Here is a 22,604-nt window from a genome sequence, read left to right on the forward strand (position 1 = left end):
TGGCTTGACTCTAACCTAGGAATTAGGAAACCTAGCTAAAAGGCCAGACATGCACTTGCATTTCCTGTTCCCTGACTTTTTGATGCATCAGAGGAAGTTACAGGATAAACCAAGAACTGGTCATAAGAATCAGAATCAGAATGTGACGTATCTTCTTTTCCAGCTGTTTTAACTATTGCATGACAGATTCAAAGTACGATGCCTACATATCTTCACTGTTACCTTTCCAGGTAGAGTTCTGCAGAATAATACCTCTGCCCAGACTTTTCCCTTACATAATAGCTAAGTAAGAACAATATCTCCATCTCCCAGCTGAGGCGGGCTTAAAACTGTGATCTAGGCAGATACGTATTCACAGTTATTAGCAAAAGCTGTTTGGAGCACCTTCTCCATTTGTTAGAAACAGGAGACATATTTTCCTAGGTGTCTGCTCCTGAGGCATTCTAGATTTTTGAACATGAGTGAAATCTTATAATCATATGACAAAAAAAAACCAAACCAGGCAGAAGAATAGAAATCAGGAATCAGTTATGGACATTAAAAAGTTTTCACTTTAGAAGTGTTTTGTATATTAAAACAACATTTATCTGATTTTTATCTATTTTTCCCTCTGTAACAGTACCACTGATCTCCAGTGCTGCAGGGCATACACAGAATTGGTTTGGAAAGCCACAGTCACAATCCAAAATTCTGGAATGGATCTAAAGTTGAGAAAAAATTGTGTCTTGCATTCTACAGTCCTAGGTCTTTCTTTGATGCTCTTTGACAAGGGCATAAATTCTACTCTGATTTATGTTATTAGTAATGTCTTCCATGGTATGTTTACATGGGTCAATGATACATGAGGCAGAAGCATCTGAGGTGGTTCTGAACACTCTGCAATGGGCACCAAATAACACATACCTCTATTCCTCAGATGCTTTTCCAAACTGACTCTGTGTTTGTCAAAAAGCCCTATGTACTAAGTGGTAGGAGTGGAGGAGTACCAGTGTAACTAATCAATGCAACTTCCAGGACAGGCATTATCTGCTATTTGTGGCGTGCTACTGTTCCCTATAGACTTCCCTATATCGTTACAATCAGTAATTTTAAAGGAATGGTAGTCAGGACATCTAGGAGGTGACATAATGCTCTATTCGCATCTGGATGTTGAGATATATTGTATCTATGACCATGATCTAGCAGTGATGCAGCTTGGCAGAATCTACCTAAGGAAGCTTCAAATTCCTTGAACCTTTCCAATATGGGATTTAACCTCTGAACAGGACTGCATTTTCTTTCATCTGAGAATGCTTTAAATATTCTGTTAGCACAGAAAACAGCAGAGTGAATACTAATACAGCTTAGTCCGTGGATGCAGTTGGCAGTGTGCAGAGAGAAGCAAGCAGGAATAGGGCCACCTCATATTGCTGTTGCCATGTTTTGGTTGCCTTTCCACACAATGATTTTTCTGCTGTAGCCTGTTATGAAAGCTCATCCTGTCTTCAAGTGCAGTTTGATAAGAAATTAACCTAACCAGTCACATGGTAATAGCCATAGCAGTATTATAACTAAGAAAATCTATGAGAAAAAATAGATATTGATTACATAAGTACCATGAATGAAGAACTGAGAACTGTGAGCAAATTGTAGACAGAAACATAAATAGATAATAAAAATAATTTCAAAAATCAGAAAAAAAACCAGTAATACTCTATCAGGTGAAGCATTAATATTCAAGAAATATACATGACTAGAAATGAGATCAGCAAACTTGTTGGCAGATAATTTAAGGACATTAAATAAGGTAGCAAAATGGTTCTTAATGTTTCAGACTTTTTAATAGAAGATGATGATAAAATTCTTCCTGAGTATCAGAAATCAACATGTTTCTTAACAGTGCCTGTAATCTCCAAGTTCTGGTGGAATTTGCAGAATTAGTGTTCTGCATATTTCAAAGATTCACTTTTATTTATGCAAAGATTTTGAAGGATTGGACGGGTAAAACTGCAGAATCATAGGTAAGCAGAGCATAAAAATTCAAGCTGTATTTTGAACATATGTGCCATTCCTTTAGCCAATGCCAGCACTGTCAGAGAATACTGCATTCTCAGGACACCCCTGAATCAAAAAGCCTGTGGAATAGTTATTTGTTCATATCTAAGGTTATTAAGCATTTTTACTTTGAGCACCCACCTCTGCCTCTGAGCTGGCATATGAAAGAAAGCGAATAAAACTCTAGTCCTTTAATCACATTTCCTTTGTCAATGAAAAGAAAAAAATAGTAAAAGCACAGCATGCAAACATTTTTACATGGTTTTGCATTTTATGTGTAAGGTGTGAAGAGAAGTTGAAAAAGAAGCAGGCTATGCATAGAGAATGTGTCCTGTACCGATAGAGATAAGGGTAGGCAGGATCCTGTTTTTCTTAAAAAGCAATTCTTTTCATCTAGTGTCATCACTAGTCTCCCTTGAACATGTCAAGGTAATTTAAAGGGGAAAAAACACAGGGTTTAGTGTACCATGGCAGCGATACCTATTTCTGTTACCTGTCAATTGTTTCTGAAGTGTTCAATTGGTCTCACTGTCCAAAGTTTTGGAAGCTGAATGCAGTCTATCAAACTGTGTCTCCATCCAGAGATAACAAAGGTAATGCAGAAACTGCCTTCATAAGATAGCAATGAAAATGCTATTGTTTTTCCCCTGTTTTTCCTACACTGAGACAGTAGGTTTGATGGTTATTATCTGGAAACCATTCTGTAATGCTTGCATTATCACTGGCTGTTGAAAAGATTGTAGTGTCATCAAATATCCAACTTTGTCACAGACACTTTGGATTTCTAAGGAGCAGTTGAAGAACAGAACCATAGTAAAGTGCTGACATATTTTAATAAGACTGAACAAGAGGAGACAGAATAGTTGAAATGGTTTTGTACATCTCAGAATGGAATGAGGTAAAAATGGACTGTACTTATTTGGAGGGAAAGATACATTTCTGTAATATGGAAGTAAATTAAAGTTTTAAAGGAATCACAGCAATGGCAGCTTAAACATAAGAGAAAATACAAAGTTAATGTGTGCTTACAAATAGTAAGTCTTTAGATGGATAGACTTGGCTTTCAGTTTAAAGGGAATCATGCCTGTTTTTATCTCTGGAACATTTACATACCTCTCCTGGGTGGAAGTATTGCTTGTCTGTACATAGAAAGAATCTTTCAAAAGTAATTGTAATGTGACTAAAATTTTTAGTTTATCTATTACAAGGAAGTAAGTTTTAGTATTAAAACTGTAGTCAAAAATAATTCAAAATGAAGTGGTGTTTATTTTAAAAGAAGTTTGTAGGCAGAATTGAAAGAATGATAGATTGAAAATTATGAGAAGGGATATATGGTTAGAAATGTGAAATAAATGAGGATGGAAAAGGTAATGTAACTGTAGGACAGAGAGAGATATATAATTTTCTTTTCAGGATTCATAATATTTCCAATCCAATGTGTAACTATAGTTCATTAAGATTTTGAAATATTACTATTTTATTTTTTCTCTCCTTATAAAATTAAAATGTAAACTTTATTCAGAGAAACAAAATCATAAAAGCTCTCTCTGAATTCTTCATTTACCTTATCTCTTGAGACTTATGAAAAAATAATGCAGTCTACATGGTTTCATTTGATTTAGAGAGTTCATGCTACTGAGAATATTTACAATTTCTTCTTGTATGTTATTTTCTACCTTCTTCTCTACTATCCTTATCTTTGGGTAGGAAAAACACATTTTCCATACTTACTATTTTTATTTATTGTATTTTTTTATATAGCTTATATTACATACAGCCTATATTATGTAATTGCGTAATTAAATGTGTTGCTTTAGTCTTCCTGTATTTTCTTTATTCTCTGACTATATTTTTAAGCAAAAATGTCAGCATACATCCAGTATACAGCTTTGATTTTGTGTATACAGATATATTCTTTAAGATAAAGAACTAATTTCACTAGTAGAGAATTACCTCATTAAAAGAATTTAGAAATGTGGGACAGGCACTGTGTCTGTTGTGGCTTAATGTTATTAAAAAGTATTATATATTACATATACTGATTTTATTCACATCTCAATGTAGTAAAATAGTCTTTCACTCTAAATCTTATTTTAATCAATGTTTGTGCTCTTAGCTATACTGCTATCTATTCTATTTGTATCCTTAACATTGCAGAGTTTGAGTGGTGTCAGGGAACATCTTTCGTGAAAGTTAAATGCATTATGTTGTTCCTCATGTCTAATCACATCCAGACTAATGGAATATATTTATGAAACATGCAGACTCCATGGAGCATGTCTGTCTTAGAGTCTCCTCCAGGTTTTAAGATAACGTCTGTTTGACTGTGCTATTGCACATCTCATTTTGTGAAGAGGCCAGAAATGAGGCTTTTCGAATCTGAGACTATATCTGCAGTGAAAGATCTTTGCTTTTTAGGATAAGATGAAACTGAAATTAAGAAAACCCTTGAGGGAAAAACAAGAGTAATTAACTTACATCTCTTTGTCTTATGCTGCTTTAAGAATTTTAAATGGATACGTTTGCCATGTGAAGTTTTTTTGAACACTGAGTTCCTAAATGCATCTCTTCAATGAGTGACATTACTTACAATGAACAGTTCTGTATCAAACAGTTCTGTATCTTTTTATCTGTGATAAAAAGATGGTACTGGGGATTTTTCAGACTTACAGTGCAATACCTGTTTTTTATTTACTTTATAAGTTTAGTTATTGAGAGTTTCATTTGTGTCTAAATCTGCATATAATACCCTTGTAGGTACTAGTCTCATACATCAAGGTGAACAATTGATCCAAAAAATGCTAATTCCACAGCAAAGCAATGACTATTCAAATGAAGACTGCCTATTGATATGATGTAAATTTAATAGAATTTCTGTCATTGTTTTATTTCTGCATGAAATGTATTTCTATCAACAAAGATCTATTTAGTAGATTAAAAGCTACAGAGATAGAATTTTCTACCTACTATTTGGGATTTATGGCATGGCTTCTTAATTGGGAGAAAATTGATTAAAATAAGTGCTATTGTATCTAAATTAATTACTCTATTAGTACTTCCTTCTTATCATTGTTAATTAAAAAACGGTGGTGTATTACCATGCCAAAACTTCTCCTAATTCGTTAATATTTCTATCAATTAATGCAAAAAGGTTATAATCCATTTATCTCAATACATGTGTTATCAGCTGATCAGGTATCTACAGTGAGAAGATATCTATTATCTTATTTTTTTTCCTCTGGCTTCTATTAGAATTATTCTTCTAATATGTTTGATGAGTAAAAACCTAAAACTGAAAAGTCTTTGTTACTAAGAATGATTTTTTTACCACTTTGATGTGTAAATACCTTTTCCATAACAAATACTTTGCTTTTAAAAATACAATTTTAAAAAAGTGTAGGTATATGTGACTGATTTGTATGCAAATACTGGTCATTTGATTCTAAAATATTCAAAGGGAACTTCCCTGCTATTCAGTCGTGTCCCACTGACATTGCTAGAAAACCTGCATATTCCAAATTTGGAAATAATGGGATTCCAAACTTGCTTTGAAAATTTATACGGAAGGATTTATGTTAATGCACTATATGTCTCAAAGCTACTCATTCCTATGGATACTGAAAAAAAATAAACAGTAGAAGGGGGTCATGATAGAGACTTCCTAATAACAGGCTTGCTATAGTAGGAGTGCCACTTCAGGGCTATAGATATGTAATATAAAACATTTTCAGAACTTTTAAAGTACTTTTTACCATGTTTTGGTGATGCTAATGATGATTTATTTTTTTATTTGACAGTTATAGCAATTATAGTGAGACAACATTAATATGAGCTGTAACACACCGTGGAGAAGTATATCTTTGTATTTGCTTATTTGTATTTCATACAGTGGATTCATTATAGTTGCCCAGATAGAAAGATACTTATATGCCATTATTAGTCAAAACTTGACTCAACCTTAGTCAAAATGGATGGCTGCTATGCTTTCATATTACATATCTCATATATAGCACTTAAGTGTGTTTGTCCTGTAAGAAAATTTAATTGCCTAAAAATACATTCTAATTATGTATGTTTCAACCTTCTTGTTTTTGCAACAAAGTTTTGGTACAGTCCAGGCATTTAAAAGTAGATGAAAACATAAGCTACCAGCTATAGTATAAAATTGTTGAAGTATAGAACATAATGGTTATCAGATGAAATTTAGTGTTGTCTTTAGCTCTGTTGATTTATATTGATTATTCTAATTTTGCATTTTGTCAATGTTATCTCGATGTTGACTCTAAAATGCCGACACAATTATAGCTGTTTTTTGTGGTGTATGAACTAACCTAGTATCTGCAGTGTTAATGAATTATGAGCAGTGTTTGTGACTCATTAACAAACTGCATGCTAAGTTTATAGATTTTTTTTCTTCTATTTCTGATGATTTTTGGAAGAAAGCATTTGTTCTCCTGGCAAGAGTAGATTCACAGTTCTTTGTAATTATTCTTACTTTTCAAAATGAATTCCTCGCATTCTTTTACTGCAAATAGATTTTCAGTACAGAGCATGACACTGTCCCTCAGATGTTCTCCATGTCTGAAATAGCAGTGTGTTTTTGAATGTGAAGTAATAAAGTAAGTAATGAGATAGTTGCTTCGGCATTTAACTTGCATGCATTTGCAGTAATTTAGATGTCTGTGAGATGAGAGTAACATTTGGTTCTGAAAAAGTGTCCTGAATTGACCATGAGAGTTAATAGCTACACAGTCTCTTTTCCCACATTCTGTACTTTGGGCTTGATAATTTTGCCTTTGGCAGAGTGTTACAATAATGCAGTCCTTTCCAGAGTGTGTTATGTGGATTCTGAAATTTCTGAGCTTGTACATACTTTTGAAAAAAAAAAAAAAAAATCTGTCTTTTGCTTTGCATACTTTCAGCATAAATTATGATAATTTAATAATGAAAAATCTAGTAATAGACCTCCCATTGGTGACATTAAACTGAGTGCTCAATACTTGAAAAAGAAAAATAATACTTGCATTAAAATAGACAATATTCAAAAAAGTTGAACTGTCATGAACAAAAGTATTTATTCTAGTTAATATACCTTTTACTATCCAGCTTTTTCTTCAGCTTCATTGCAAGGATTGACTTTGCTGTCAGTTATAACTTTTATTATTTCCTCAGCTCCTCTACTAACTCTGTCTTTACTGTTCTTTTCCAACAACAGTAGTTTAACCACTTCTTCCTCAGCTTTCTTTTTTTCTTCTAGTGTCTGTTATTTTTTTTCCCCACTTACTAACTCTGCTCTGCAGACTTCTCTCTAAAACAATCTTTGGCCCTTTCCCTCAGTGTCAGTTTTAACCTTCTGAATACATCCTCTCACGCCCATCTCCTTTGTCTATGTCTGTACATTACACGATGTGATCACAGAAGAAGCGGAATCATCAAGGAGAAGAAACTCAGGTCTGTCTCTTCTACTGCTTTTCTCTGTGTTATTTTTTTTCATTTTACCTTTTCTATAGATTTTATCACAGCTCACCTCACATACTTTTCCCTCTCTTCCCCCTCAATAAATTGGCAAAATATTGGCAAGCTGTAGGAACTTAAGGTTAAGATGCTTATGTAATTTTTATCACCTATAAACTATGTACTCTATAAAAAGTGATAAAAGGTAACTGATGACGCATATACCATACCTTAAGACTTTAAACTGATTTGATTTCTATCATATCAGTTCTTATTCCTGTCTCAATTATCTATAAATTAGCCTTTAAGCTTCCAACTAGCACATGAAAATAATCTATAATTTGTTTTATCTTTGCATTTGCATCTACTACAAAAACTGCAGAAACTCTTATATAACTAGTTATTTTTGACCCTGGGGAGGATATAATTTCAAAACTGAATAATTTTAGTAAGTTAAATTCCAGGCACTGAAATTTCAAACTTAGTTTGAAATTAGTTTCTTTGAATAAAAACTATTTCAGTTTTTATGTAAAACATAAGGTTATGATAACATGAGAGCAAGAAGACCCTAAATACACTGAAGGAGCTCTAATTTAGCTGTATGAGGATTTTATGTCATATTGTGCATTATTTATGATTTCTTCTTTCATATAAAATTTTCATCTGCCATTTTATTGAATTTTCTATGTACTTTATACTACTGGCAGAGAACTAACATCCAGCAAAGCATCCTAGCTCTTAAAATGCAATAGTTGTTCCCATTTCCCTGCTCATTCAGTTGGGGTATGTAGAACAACAATGAAATTCCCCATATTTAAGTTAATTAAGTTCATCTATAAAATTTAAATCTTACAGTTATCGTGTCAAAGCTTTAATTAATTTCTTGTGCCTCTGCTATTATCCCAACAAATTAGAGAAGCCACTTAAATGCAATTTAGGCTCAAAAATCTGTGGAAGTGTTGGGGTACATTGACTGGTCCATTAAACTTAGGTGACATTTAGTCAAACACTTTTGTCTTTTCTCTACTGTGGCTGGCTCCTTCAGAACTCGCTTTTACCTTTCAGACTAATCTTGTCCTAATCAGAGCCAGAGATTATCTTTACAGAATCTTGCAGATGTTATTTGCTGTGGTTTTCTTATTAAATAAATCTCAAGATAGAAATTGCTTAAATTACAGGGTAAAAAATGTTAACTATGGATAGAAAAGACAAACAGTAGTGTGTTCTGGATTTTCTCTTTTGTAAACCACTATTATTAGGAATTAATAAATTATGCTGTAGAAAGACTGTGTTTACTTATCTTGTGCTTATGATCCTTTCTCAGTCCCTGTGCAGTGACTGCAAGTCTCTTTTATTACAAAAATGAAATCAGATGACTGGGTGACCCATTTTGTATCTGTTCATAATAAAGGAAAGGAAAGTTGTTGACCTTCTTATTCAAGAACCTGCCTCTGAGTTATTGATTGAATCAAATTCATATTATTTATTTCAGAGTGTTAAGTAAATGTATGAGGCACTGATGAATTTAATTGTCTAGCACACAAATGCAAAAGTATGATCAGCGGTGCAGTTGTGTTAAGTAGTTATGAGGCACTGATTACAAAGGCACTTTGAGCACAACTATAAACAGAATAGGGCACTCTTACCTCAGTAACAAAGTAGCTTACACATTTCAGTACAAGGCACTTTGAGCACAGCTAAAAAGATAGGGTGACATTTCAAAGGCATACCTTTAGAACCAGGTGTTTTCCCATTGCTTTAGAATTTGCTTTAAGAAGTGTTGAACTAGGATTACCCATTTACAGGTTTCATTAGGAAATTCATCGAGGCTGGGCTTCGCGAACGAAGATTTGGGCCGGGCTCTACCCATGTTTGTTGCAAGCACGTTGGTGGCTAAAAAGTCCAATACAAGATAGGCATGTCTGGTTGCAAAAGGCATTAGGAAATTAGTTTCACCTTATTTATCATGCTACCAAACATTCATGTGAATTAAAGGATTAGCTGTTGATTTAAGGTGTTATTACATCAAGTGATGTTGAGTAGGTTAAATATCTGAATATGTGACAGTTGTATTGAAAAAAAAAATTGCCATTTCCTCTCTGTGGATATTATAATCTCTAATTGCAAAAATGAGAAAATTTTATTTCTTCAAAAATATCTAGGTTCTTACTGAAAAGTTATATGAAAGCACATGCAAAGCTTATGCTGCATATTTCAAGAACAAAAGCAAGTTCAGAAAGCTAACAAGCAAAATATTTTATTATAAATTTTGTTATCTGACAGCAGTAGAGCTTGATATCATCCTTAAAGACAAAACCCCGTTTTTCTTGGGTAAAGGAGGAGCTTTGCAAAGCAGGAGTTTTTTTAGATTTCTTTTTTAAATCATATGTTGGAAATTATTGTTTCATAGGTTTAGATATTGTGATATTTACATACAGTGAAAAGTGTTGGGGAGATGTCTGCCTGTTCACCTTCCCATGTATTCAGTACGAGAAATGGAATTAAGACCCTGCCTGAAGAAGACATCTTTATTCTCATCAGTAAGATGGTTCAGACCAAGCAGTTATCATTGTGCCAAAAATTACTTGTAATTGCGAGTAACACTGTGTTCTTCAAACATAGGAAATGCAGAAAACATTTTTAGCCTTGCAAAATTAATCTAGGCCTAGATATGAGTTGACTCAGACGTGAGTAAACTGCCCAAAATTTGATCACCAAAACTATGGAAAGGCTGATCCATGACAGTTTAAAGTAGTCAGTGTACATGCAGGAGAAATAGTGCTAGGTAATTAATTCTAGTAGTGATGCCCAGTTGTTGCTTCTTTCTAAGGTGCATAGGAGTTAGAAGATAAAGTAGTGGGGACAGTTCCACTTCTAAAGGGCCATGAAAGTCAGGGAAATAGATATTAATGTTCTTTTCTGCAACATCCGGAGCCAAACTGTCGTGTTAGGAGCACACAAAGAATTGATTAGAGTTTTTGTTAGCTTTCAGAAGGAAATTCAAATAGACGAGGACTTTGAAGTATGGGGGTTTTTTTCTGCGCTTTGTTATGAAGTTTTTTTGTAATAACATGATTGCTGGAAATGAAGCCTACAAAGCCTAACAAAACCCATCGAAGATGAGTGACCAAATTGGAAGAGCTCATAGACCTGGACAGTAGAGGGCCAAACAGTGGAAAGGTCTGGTAAATAAACTGTTGGGGAAAGCAAAGACCAAAAAAATAGGTGCAGTTGAGAGGGTTTAAGAGATCAACTTCAATAGAAAACAAGGAGCACAATTATATGAATGCATTCTTATCTTACAGTACCACAAGAGGCTTTTCAAGCCTTCCAAGAGTGGGTCTACTGCGGTATCCTTCACAAACAGAATATACCACCCTTCTGCTTTTGAGTTATTGTTATAAGCAGTATTCAGTGACACACTTTCCTTTAAAGAGCAGGATGGTGCTTTGTTCTGTTTTCATCTTCCTTAATGTTGAAAAAACATTTCTGGGTGGAATTTGTAACATTTTAGCACAAATATGATTAAATTACTTGTGCATCTCTGAACATGTCTACGATATTTAGTTTGACAGGCACGTTTAAAATCTGATGCCTTAGACTCTGAAAGAGACATTTAAAGCATCTAAATCTGTATTTGGACAACAAAACCCAAAGGGTAAACTCCAAATTCAGTTTAAAGGTATTTAGCATGGTAATAGAGGTATCATACTGGATGGTGGGGAGGTTCTTTGTCCTTATTTTTAATTTTGTTTAAAATTAAAACCAGAAACCAAGGACCTCCAAATCCAACCCTCAAAGTAGCCATCTGTACTAAACCAAATAAGTAAAGTCTGATCTTCAGTCTTCTGAAGATAAAATAGTAAAAATATCAGATTATGTAATTTAAAATGACAGCATAATTACGCAAAAGACAGAGTAGCACTACATATATAGTTTTTCATTGGTAAAATTTTGGTAGCTTAATTTGTCATTCTCCTGAGTCCTAAATGCAGATGCACACACCACTGTTGGTTTCGTGTTTTTTGGTTAAAGCTTTGACCATCTTTCTAGTTACTAAGGTGCTGATGAAGATGTCTTGCATTCTTAGGATGGCTGAGGGATCTCTATGAATACCTGTTTGCTTTTCGGAAAGCAGAGGCATAGTTATCATCAAGAGTTTATTCCTATGTTTTTAATTGGCTGTATCACAATGTGAAATATTCTCTGGTTATGTGGAATATACCAGTGGTGGGAATTCTGAGGACCTTGCATGCTTGGCAAACAAGATGTTGGAAAGCTTAACAATAAGACTCTGCTCAGGCTTTCCTGAAGACTGCAGCATTTATAGTGTGACCAATCTGAATGGATTTTTATGAGTACAGGATGTAAGCCTGTACTCATAAGTGACCTACTGACCACTCAGATATTTTTCTTTTACACTTTCAAAATCCTATCATTCATATAGGGAGGATGCACCAGAATTCTGGGGAAAAGCAAAAGGAAGGGGGTTTTAGCTAATTTTTGACTTACTGCTTCTTCCTTCCTTTTACTGTGTGGGGCTCAGTATTTTACAAAGGCCACCAAAATATATGTACACCTTTGTATGAGCAACATGGAAAAATGTCACAGGCTACCCTCCAAAAATCACTTTGGAAAAGGATCTACGCACCATAGAGAAGAGCTGCTCATAGTTAATCATTAGTGTAAAAAACATGCAAAATAGAACTTCCTGGCTTTCTTCAAATGATCTTTGTCCGTTACCATTTGCACTGATCTATCCTTAGTGATGAAGATCTGAGCTGACCCTGTCAATTCATGAACCCATGATTCTAGAGATTCTTTAACTTCCCAGCTTAGATCACCACACCACTTTATTCAATTCTTTTACTAAACAGTGCCATGTATTCTGCAAATAATCCAAAGTAACATTCTTAACATGCTTTGAGCATTGTGATAAAAAATTTGTTTAAGTGGTGAGAAATGTCCCCCCGGGTTTCAGTCTTTGTTTAGTGTGTCAAGCTTGAAACCAACAAGAAAAAAAGCCAAAACAAAAAAGCCATCAAGTCATTCTCAAATGGAAAACATGAATGTGAAGGCATGCTCCCCACTGGGAAGCTGGCTAACTGAAATGATCTTCCTTTGAGCATGCCCTTTTAAGGACACTAATTGACACTTCAGTCACATTTAAACAATAATACAAAAACACTTCAACAACCTTTAATTATTTTTTTCTTGGTCCATGTTTCTGTGGGTGTCAATCTTATTCTTTTCATTCAGACTGTGATGTGGATCACAGACTTGGAAAGGCTTTGCTTGCTGCAACAGTAACTTTTTTCCGTTTGCCATACATTGGGCATAAAGCCCTGGAGTGAAGTTCAATAACTATTTGTATCACACACATCACCTGATATTTTGCCTAACCTAGCAGTTAGGCAGTTCTATTTTTCACGCTGTTGACAGCCAGAATGACCAAATTTAAAGCTAATTCCTTAGAGGTAGAATTGGAATTGAATAGCTCATGAAACAGGAGGAAATGTAATCCTTTGAGTACAAGACCTTTAACTAGCAAGTTTTGCTGTTCAAAGCAAATACTTCCACACTTTTTTCATTTTGCTTTTAGGAGACAGTCTTCTTTCCTTTGCCTGATTTGATAATGGGGCTACAAAGATGGTGAAGAGACTAGAGGGGATGCCATAGAAGGAACGAGTGAGGTCACTTGATCTGTTCAGCCTGAAGGAGACTGAGGGGAGACCTCATTGTAGTTACAAATTTCTTCTGAGTGGAAGAGGAGAGGCCGGCACCGATCTCTTCTCTGTGGTGATCAGTGATAGAACCCGAGGGAATGGCCTGAAATTGTGTTGAGGAGGTTTAGGTTGGACATTAAAAAAACATTCTTCCCCAGAAGATGTTTGGGCGCTGGAACAGGCTCCCCAGGGAAGTGGTCACGGCACCAAGCCTGACAGAAAAGTTTGAGCAGTGCTCTCAGGCACATGATGTGACTCTTGGGGCTGTCCTGGGCAGGGCCAGGGTTTCGATGGTCCTTGTGTGTCCCCTCCAGCTCAGAATATTCTGTGATATTGTTTCAGGGAGGTTTTGTTTTTTTTTTTTTGTATAAAATTAATTTTCCTATATTCTCATGAATAACATTTCAAGAGAAATCTCTAGTGAGAAATTTGACTAGCATTTTTAAAAGCATTTACCGGAAGTTGGGGTCCTATGCGTATATTTGATTTTTAAAATAAAATTTTATTTAACAATTTCCACCACCCTAAAAAATTAGACTCACTTTTCAACAAAACACTTAAGAAGCTAATTTATCCACTCTATAAATATACTTCCTAGTCATATTGCTGATTTTAAGTTTTTGCAAGTATGAAAAATAGAAAGATGTAACCATTTAAGTCATTGTTTCATCTTCTGCATAAACTCAGAAGCAAATCTGACTGTTGTAATGAGATGCACATCTTCCGCCGCTGGAGGCTGCAATTTCTTTCATTCAAAGCAAGGAAGTCAATATATATTTTAGGCCTCAGTTCAACTGATGCAAATCTCATTCATCTGGATCCCAGGTGAGAGAAGAGAGACAGTTCAAGAGAGAACCAAGCTCTAAGTTTGGGGCAGTCAGCTGTGAGAGAAGGAAGAAATTCTGGGAGGAAGACTGTAAAGCTCAGCACCTTCCAGCTGTAACCTTAGGGCTGCAGAGTCAGGCTCCTCCTCATCCTCACCAGGAAGTCAGCAATTTTTGAGAAATTGCTCAATGCTGCCATTTTCTATCCTGCTTCTTCTGTGGAACTGTTACTCTATTTGGTCATGTACAGAAATGGGCATGCTCTGTTCCAAGCCACTTGGAGTCCCTGCTTTGTGAGTGTTCCTGGAGTGAAGTGAATGAAGTCTGATGATCAAAACATCAGAGCTAATTAAGGCATTTCCAAGAAAATATAGCTTATCAAAGACATTTTAGATCAAGTTTAGTTCTTGCTAAGTCAGCTCTTGAATGAGATTCTTGATTAGCCAGAGTTTTTTCTATTCATTAAATCTTCCAGATACATGTTACATTGTTAGATATCTATCAGATATATTAGGACCAGTTAGAAAGAATAGACCATTTCAAGGGCATGGGAACTTGCCTGTCCCTACTATTTTATAAAATGTCAGTGGTCATAATAGCAATGTCTACTATGATGGTAGAAGAAGGTTTTGAGAGAGGATCTTTCAGCATTTCAATCTCTCTGTCTCTAGAGTTCATCTCTATATTTCATCAATATACTTAAATTTATGTGTATTCTGATTAAACTGAAAACATATAGTTATTTTCTGTGATGTACAGAAATGTCTCTTTCATGAAAGCATTGATTTTTTTTCTCCAAATTGTTTAGCTCTGAAAAACTTTAGTTCTTAAATTGAGATCATTACACCACAGGATACAGTATATGATTTTCATTTTGTAAACCAAAGTTAAATTAAGTAATGTAGAAAAATATTGACTAATGTGATGATACTGAAGGCATCATTAAATGAAAACAGATCGAGATTTTTTAGAAATGACTGGTGACTTTGTTATTATTCAGTTTGACACATTTTAAAATAAACTCATAACGATTTATTGGTTTTCAGCAGTTACAAGATATTAAGGCTGTTTAGAGCTTTTTTTGTTTTGAACACATAATAACCAAAAGCATTAATTACTTTAGGGTCAACATCCTGAACCTGCTCTGAATTCTTTTAAGAAGTGATGACTAGGTCCATAGCTGCAGTGATCTTTGCTGTTGAGAAGTTAGTATTTTATTTGGCCAATAGACAAAACAGATGTTGTTCAGTTCTACCGCTTCCTATCCAAGTGAGATCCTTCTCAATTCAATCTTCTTTCTAGTACTTCTTCAGACAACTTTTCACAATACAACTGAAGCCTCAGTTTGGAGACTAGGATCCACTATGCTGACCTCTCTTTTAAAAATTTAAAGAATTTATTTATTGTAGAGATTTGTCACATCACTTCAATTACTTTTAAAATTCAAGCATCTAATAAAATTTTATGTTTGCTAGTACTATGATATTCATTTCTACAATTCCATTTGGAAGTATTTTTCTATATACTTTTTAAACACAGAGTAATAATGACTGAAATTTGGACACGTTTCAGCCTTCTTTATTTTAACAATGCATTTATTAAAAGACTCATGTTTGAAAGACATCCAGACATAAGGATGAATGGATTTTTAGGCATCTTAAAAATAATTATCCTATATAGTATAAGATTTCTGTATTAAGATAATATTTAGGCAAAATAAAGATTTCACTATGCATATGGAATAACTTATCATTCTCTCTGAGCTCAAGGGTTTTTTAATGACTTACTTCACTTTCACCTATTGTGAATTGTGTTGGATCAATGGTTTTGCTATCAAATTGCCTTCTCTTTAGAAAGGAATGAGGCAGTAGAAGATGTATTTGTGGATTTTATATTGATGAGAGAAACTAAAAAAAATTTTAAAAAATTGAATGGTTGAAAAGCAAACATAAGTATTACTCTCTTTCTGCTGTTTTCCTAGCATTTCCCACAATTCACATAGGGCAGTATCGGCACTGATTTCCAAAAGTGTAGGTTCATGACTTCCCGTATCTCTTTCCCATTAATTTTTCTAATAGTTTCACTAGAAATTGCCAGCAGAACAATAACCTTGATCCCATGCATAATGGGAAGCAAGATCCTGGCGAAGTGTGGCCCATTATTTATGCTCTCTGCAGGAGCACATTTTTCTTTCTTACATTTCTACCTTACTCCGATATGATTTCTCTCTGAGGATGACTTCATCCTCTGCTTCAATACTCATTTACGAAATGGTATTTCCTTAAAATATAACACCTATTTCTCTCTTCAGTCTGTGTGCTGTAAAATAGATCATAATTTTGTCAGTTATCCTCCATGACCAATAATTCTGGAAAAATATTTAGTTCTAATAATGCATGCTATTTTTGGTGTGTAGCTTGGAGGCTGTTGCTCCATATTTATGGGGCTGTTTTAATTGAATTTAATATAATTTTGAAAAAAATCCAGAGTCTGTCTAAAAGTTAATGTATTTCTAATTAAAGTAAATTTCATTTGGCTTAAAATTCTTTTGCATTAATTACCAAACTTGGATTTCAGATTATTTATGAGCTGCCAAATTATTTGATAGGGATCCAATGTATTTTCATTTCTTTGTGACAGAGGAATGCCCTGAGCGATTTACAACCTTTGATATGCATTCAGAGTATTTGTTGGCATCAGTCAGCTGAATTTAAGTGCATGAACTGAGTTCTGAGTATTGATATTAGTGTCTTTTGGTCTTCATAATTTTTAACTCTAAGACAAGCTGTGGTAATGTCATTATTAAACCTTTTAACCTGTAGAGGCTATGAAAATTGATTAAACCAATGAAGCTTTAAATAATTACTGAAAGCCATTCTGATACATTCAATTTTTATGCCTGAACCATTAGACTGTATCTCGTGCGTGCACTGTATAAAACATACAGCACAAGTAAATTCTCTATGTCTATTTTTGTGTCACCCCAATCAAGGAAACTGTAAAGTAGCTATATCTAACACCTTCCTAGCTCCCTCATTGTTGAGTGTGTTAATGATTCTGGAAGTGCACAAAATATCCATGGGTTCCCTTCAGTAAATGTTCAATAAGAGTGCACAAATGTATACACTAGCATGCAGTGAATATGCCTCTGGATGTAGAGCACCATACTTGGTTGGTTGACTAAACTCATTAAGTTAAATTAATTTGATGGGTTTTATTATTTTTCTTTTTTTAATGCATGATTTATATTACTTTTATTATTATTTCTGCATTTTCTCTCTCCCCCTCTTTTTGTTTTACATATTGCTTTCATTTGTTTATAGAAGAAAAGAAAGCAGATCCAGAGAATGGGGATACAGGTAGGGTGACTTATTCAAAATATTTTTTGTGGTTTTGCCCTTAAGTTCTTTGATCTATTATGTTTAAACAAATATGTAGAATAGAGTTGGATCACAATTTTGATATATTTTTGGGATTTCAAAATAGACAAATTTTGAAATTTTCCCAAATTTTCCCAAATGTATTTCCTTTGCTTTTTTAGTGGAGTCAAATTAGGGTGAGAAATGGGAAGAAGAAACCAGAACCAGCTAAAGAAGGCTGTCGTACACTTTAAGATTTCTGTTCTGTTCTTCCCTCTCCAGACACGGTGTGCTCAGCTCACACTTCCTTTTTCTTCTCTGTTACAGGTTTCTGATTTCCAGAATCTCAGTCTTTATTTTGTCCCTTCATTGCTAGTTTTTTCTCATGCCTGAGTGGCTATGCCTCCCAAATTTTGCATCTCTTTTGTCTATATGTCTCCAAAATACAATCTATCCTAATACACTCTACTTCCATACACCAGTTTCCCTTTTACCCTCTGTGCCCCAGAAGCCTCACTGTACAGCAAACTCCTCCAAACACATCACTATCATCAGCATCTATAGGAACCAGAATGCTTTAATAACTCCCACCAGCAGGCAACGAAAGAAAGAATGGAAAAACAGAGGTCCCAGCTGTTTTCATTTTTATTTTTTAAATACATAGGTTTGCCTTCAGCTAAGCTGGGGAATAAGGCCAGTTTGTTGTCCCTTTTGTCTCTGCTATGGATCACAGGCTATCAACTGAAGGGTCTTACCTACCCTAGAGAGTAGCCAGTATCTTACCTGAAGAGCAAATAACAGTCTCTAGCTCCAGGCTGAATTGAGAGATTGCTTATCTCCTTGTAAAACTGTGATCCCTGAGCAGCTGAGGTCAGAAAAAGTTAGGTATGAACCAAATTACTGATTAGAGCCCTTTAAAATTTTTAGCATGAAACAAATATTCAGTTTTCAGTTATGAGGAAAGCTTTAATGGTGAAGTAGCTGAATCTTATCTTATTTTCAAGCTAAAACATGAAAATAATGGTTTTTATTTGAAGCTGGAGCAGTGATTCCAGTACCTGCAGGCACCCTTTTTGTCTGTGTCTTGAGACATTTCCCTATCTTTTGTTATAGGATATCCTGTAGCTAAAGTTGTAATTATAATCCTTTGTCTACTGGTTACACTTCCATAGATAAAAACAAAGGTCAAAGTACAATTCATATGGCCTAAGGTTTAATTTACAGTGGTCACTAGAGCCAAGCTCTGGCACAACTTAGTCTCTAACTACAGTTCTTGTGGATCTGAGGGCAGGTTACAGGGCTGCTGTGCACAATATTTGGATGTCTTACTCTGGCATTTCAGGACTGTCTTTACACTGTAGTTATGCTGCTTTCCCTCAGCACACTCTTTTCTGAAAAGACGGAGAATGGCTAATAATGAATCAGCAACTGACTCTGTCAGCCAGGAATTTCCCTGTGCACATGAAAACTCCACTGTACCAACCTTCAGGCCATGCCTCTCTAATGTTGGAGTTATTCAAAATAAGCAAAACTCCAACATGTTGCCTACAGTGCAATTATCCCAGTTATGTTTGGTGAGCAACACCAGGCTTTTTTCTTCCATTCAGTCTTTTTTATTTTTTGTGTTCCTATGGCTGACATTTGAGTGTCTCATTGGATATTTCTGTTGGAGGTACAGCTACTGTTTAGAAGCAAAATTCCAGAAGGAAGTTAAGGTAGAGATGTACAAATGAACTCATTTTGCCTGGCCAAAATTTATACTTTGGTACATCATGGCAGTAGATCAATATATCAGAAGTAGCTTTACTTTTTCTAGTGTCAGCCTCTGTAGTCCTGAAAATGTTGTGCTGAGCTCTAGCTAAGGATCTGAATAACACAAGGGCTCAGTCAGCCCTCGTGTTATTCAGACATGTGAAAACTTATGCTCCTACATTTTTGCCACCGTGGATACCTAATGGTTAGATTCAGGCTAGTTCTGGTTTATCTACACATGCTCTATAAACAGCTCCTGATTACAGTGAAGTCCTTAGGATAGGACTGATGTTCAGTCTTGGTTACTAAACTCATGTTAAAAGCTGAATGTACACAGGGAGTTACTGAACTCTAGAAGAATTTTCTGCTTCTGCTTGGTGCCCTCACATAGGTTTCAGCAGGTACAGATTTGCCAGCAGGAGTGGAGATGATGACAGCCCTGCATTTGCACCATTTAGTGCAACATGGACCACGTGAATGGGAAGTGCCATGACATTGGCACAACCTTTCCTACTGCCATCTGGCTTAAGTTACGGTGAGATCAGCCCGTGGCAGCCAGGAACACTTTCTGCACACTTTCTGCATGTCAGTTCCTTGTACAGCAGAACCAGAGCTGATCTTCTGCATTATGAACTTTCCACTGCCCTCACGTTTTCCTCTTTTTTGCATATAACTGAATCCACTCACTTCTCAAAGACAGTTTCAAAAATGCAAAGCAAGTTAGATTTTCCTTTAATAAGATTTTATGGGAATAGAACAATGTTTTTTCAAAATTCTTCTGTCTTGTTTTTCTCCTAGACAAAAATAAACCACAAATTTTGCTTGTTTTGCTGCAGAGGTCTCACCAAGGTCTTACGTGTTATGCTCCTCTTTTGAATGGTATCTTTCAGAGTGCTGGGTTTTGCATATTGTAGGCAATTGAATTTCTGAAAATCTAGCTTTCACTTTGCCAGCTGAACATAGATAAGAATGGATATTTTCTCAAGTTATTGTGAAATTTCTAATTTACGATCAAGAAGTGCTATTTCATCACTTCTTGTAATTTCCTGAAATTTAGCAGGATGTTTGGCGAAAAAGAATGCATGCAATGATTTCATAAGAAAACAGAAGAAAAATTGACCCATATTTCTATTTTGCAAAAAATATCTCCTTTCTTTACATTACTGAAAAATGCCAAGTGGATTTGCAGAATGTTATGACAAAATAACAAAAAAAGCAAAAGATGACTTCTTTCTTTGAGCAGACGTAGCACCTTATATGTTACTTCTGTCATTGAAAAAAGAAAATATCATTTTCCAGTGTAAAGTTTTTTTTTTTCAAGAGAAAAAAATATATCTTTAGAGCTTTTAAAACGACATCCTAAAAAAGTCACTTCATCTTTACAATAAATCGACAAATGCTGCTATGGGACGTATAATAGTTGAGGAAAATTGTGACAGGAAAAACTAGATGTATTTTATTTGAGGAATTTTCATTTGCTGCTCTCCTTTCTATTTTATTTCTCCCTATAAAATACCATTTCTTCTTTCTAATTAATTTTTCTTTATTTTAATTTCTCTTAGAATTTTTTCATTCATGTTGTTGTGGGGAATAAGGATGTAGAGTTAGAATACAAAAATCAGAAGCCAGAGGGTTTATAGGGAACAGTACAATTTAGTCTTTTTGCATTCCCACTTTCTTTCACCTTCTCTCCTTTCAGATTTCCTATGAAGTGCCCCAACATTTACCTGGCAGATCTCATAGTATTTGCTACTACCTTTACTGTTCTCAAGAAAGACAGCACAAAGCTCAGAGGCCCTGCATAGGTCCTGTGCAGAGCCCCACTTTACTATTAGATTGTGACTTGCAACTGAGGCTTAGAGTTTAAATCAGTTTTATTTAGTACACTGGAATCTAATATTCCCATCTCAGTTCCATATATACAGTCCAGATTGTTCAATGCATATAATATACAGAAACTTCATTTATGACTAGTGGGATTCTAAAATTTTAATCCTAAATAAGTTTTGTGTTAAAATTATGAAAAGATTAAGGCAATGTTAGTCAAAATAAGTACGTTTTAGCATTCAGTGCATAATGAACTATTCTTGACTTATACCATGTTAAAATGGAAAAGAATCAAACCTGTGTGTGTATAATCGCTACCTATATTTTGTTTGAAAATCTTTTCTGAGTGGTTGTCTTCCTCTTTTTTTTCTGCTTCTCAGTTTTCCACCTCAGCTTTGGCACCTCCTTATTATTTTACAAAGTAAATTGTGGTGTTACAGTACCAGCTGGTTGAAACCAGCTGCTGCCTGAGTCATGTAGTAAGAACCCATCTCTGACTGAAACTAATCACATATTTGATCCAAGAATGAATCCTGAAATCATTCTTGAAATTGTGTGTCATTAGAATATAATACAATGATGCCACTGGGTGGCTCTTTAAGATTCTTTTAGACATCTTTAAATAGTTTTGAGCATACCAAGAATATGCTCCAATAGTAAACAGAAGGTCTGCTAGTCTGTGGTGGTCACTTGACTAGTAATTTGGTATGTCACATTATAGTAAATGCAGAACCAGGATCTGCACCCAAATAAGCAAGTTGTCTTTGCATTCCTTTTTATTAAATGAAAGACTCAATTTCTCTTAATTATTTTTGAAATAATAAAGTTATATTCTGTGGAAGCATTGTGTTCCATTTATATTTAGTTTTCCACAAAGTTGTTTTCATTTGAATTGTGTAGATAATGCGACATTTATTAAGACTGCTGAAATACTTATCTGATATTTTCCTCCTGTTACAACTTTTTAGTTTTCTGCAACATTGTACTTCAGAAATTAAAATTATATACACAGAATTTAAGTAAATCAAATTTCATCTCTTTTTGTTAAAACTTCCATAAATATAATTTTAACCTTGGAATTGAGGACTGCTTGTGTATTTATTTTCTTTTTTTTTTTTAACTTAACAGGTGCAATGGATGTAGAAGAAAGGAATCGCCAAATGAAAATGAGCAAGTACAAACAGGTAGCAGGATCAGATTCCAGGCTGGAACAAGATTATCATTCTAAGGCAAGGGAGTTTTGTTTTGAAAAGCGACAAAATATACTAAACTGAAATATCCAACATCCTTTTAGAAAGTAATAGATGAGTGGCAGGTTTTTTCTTCAGTAAAAGTTTCTTGTGTGTCTATAATAAAATTTTTGGAAATGTGCAGCAAAACAATACACAGTGTTCTTGATTATTAAAATTTAAGAAGGCTAAGTTAAAGCAAATGAAATAGGCAGTGTAATTATCCATTGAAAGGAACAATAGTTCCATGATTTAAAAACTCAAAAAGAAGTAAAAAAGATGTTTATTGAGTGACAGATGGAATGAGCCCTATTGAAACTTGTTCATGGCTTTCACATAGTTGAACAAAGAGTTTTCTTGATCTATTGAAAACTGGAAGATGCAGCGTTAGTTACTTGT

The 22,604-nt window shown here is 34.7% G+C and overlaps 1 protein-coding gene across 38 annotated transcripts in view; it reads left to right on the top strand.

The window, feature by feature from the left end:
- Positions 1-22,604, top strand: part of RIMS2 (regulating synaptic membrane exocytosis 2) — a 458,893-nt gene that overhangs the window by 342,124 nt on the left and 94,165 nt on the right. For 16 of the 38 annotated variants that reach the window (XM_039387624.1, XM_039387618.1, XM_039387621.1 and 13 more), the window contains 3 exons: positions 7,453-7,485; positions 17,362-17,397; positions 22,105-22,205. The exons of 12 other annotated variants lie outside the window; for them this stretch is intronic. In XM_039387624.1, coding sequence (XP_039243558.1) covers positions 7,453-7,485; positions 17,362-17,397; positions 22,105-22,205 — 170 coding nt within the window. The remainder of the gene's footprint in view (positions 1-7,452; positions 7,486-17,361; positions 17,398-22,104; positions 22,206-22,604) is intronic. 10 more of the 38 variants (XM_027717652.2, XM_027717654.2, XM_039387637.1 and 7 more) reach the window with 2 other exon arrangements.

Source organism: Pipra filicauda, unplaced genomic scaffold (genome assembly GCF_003945595.2).
Source record: "Pipra filicauda isolate LSUMZ 115617 unplaced genomic scaffold, ASM394559v2 scaffold57_size4234018_pilon, whole genome shotgun sequence".
NCBI lineage: Eukaryota > Metazoa > Chordata > Aves > Passeriformes > Pipridae > Pipra > Pipra filicauda.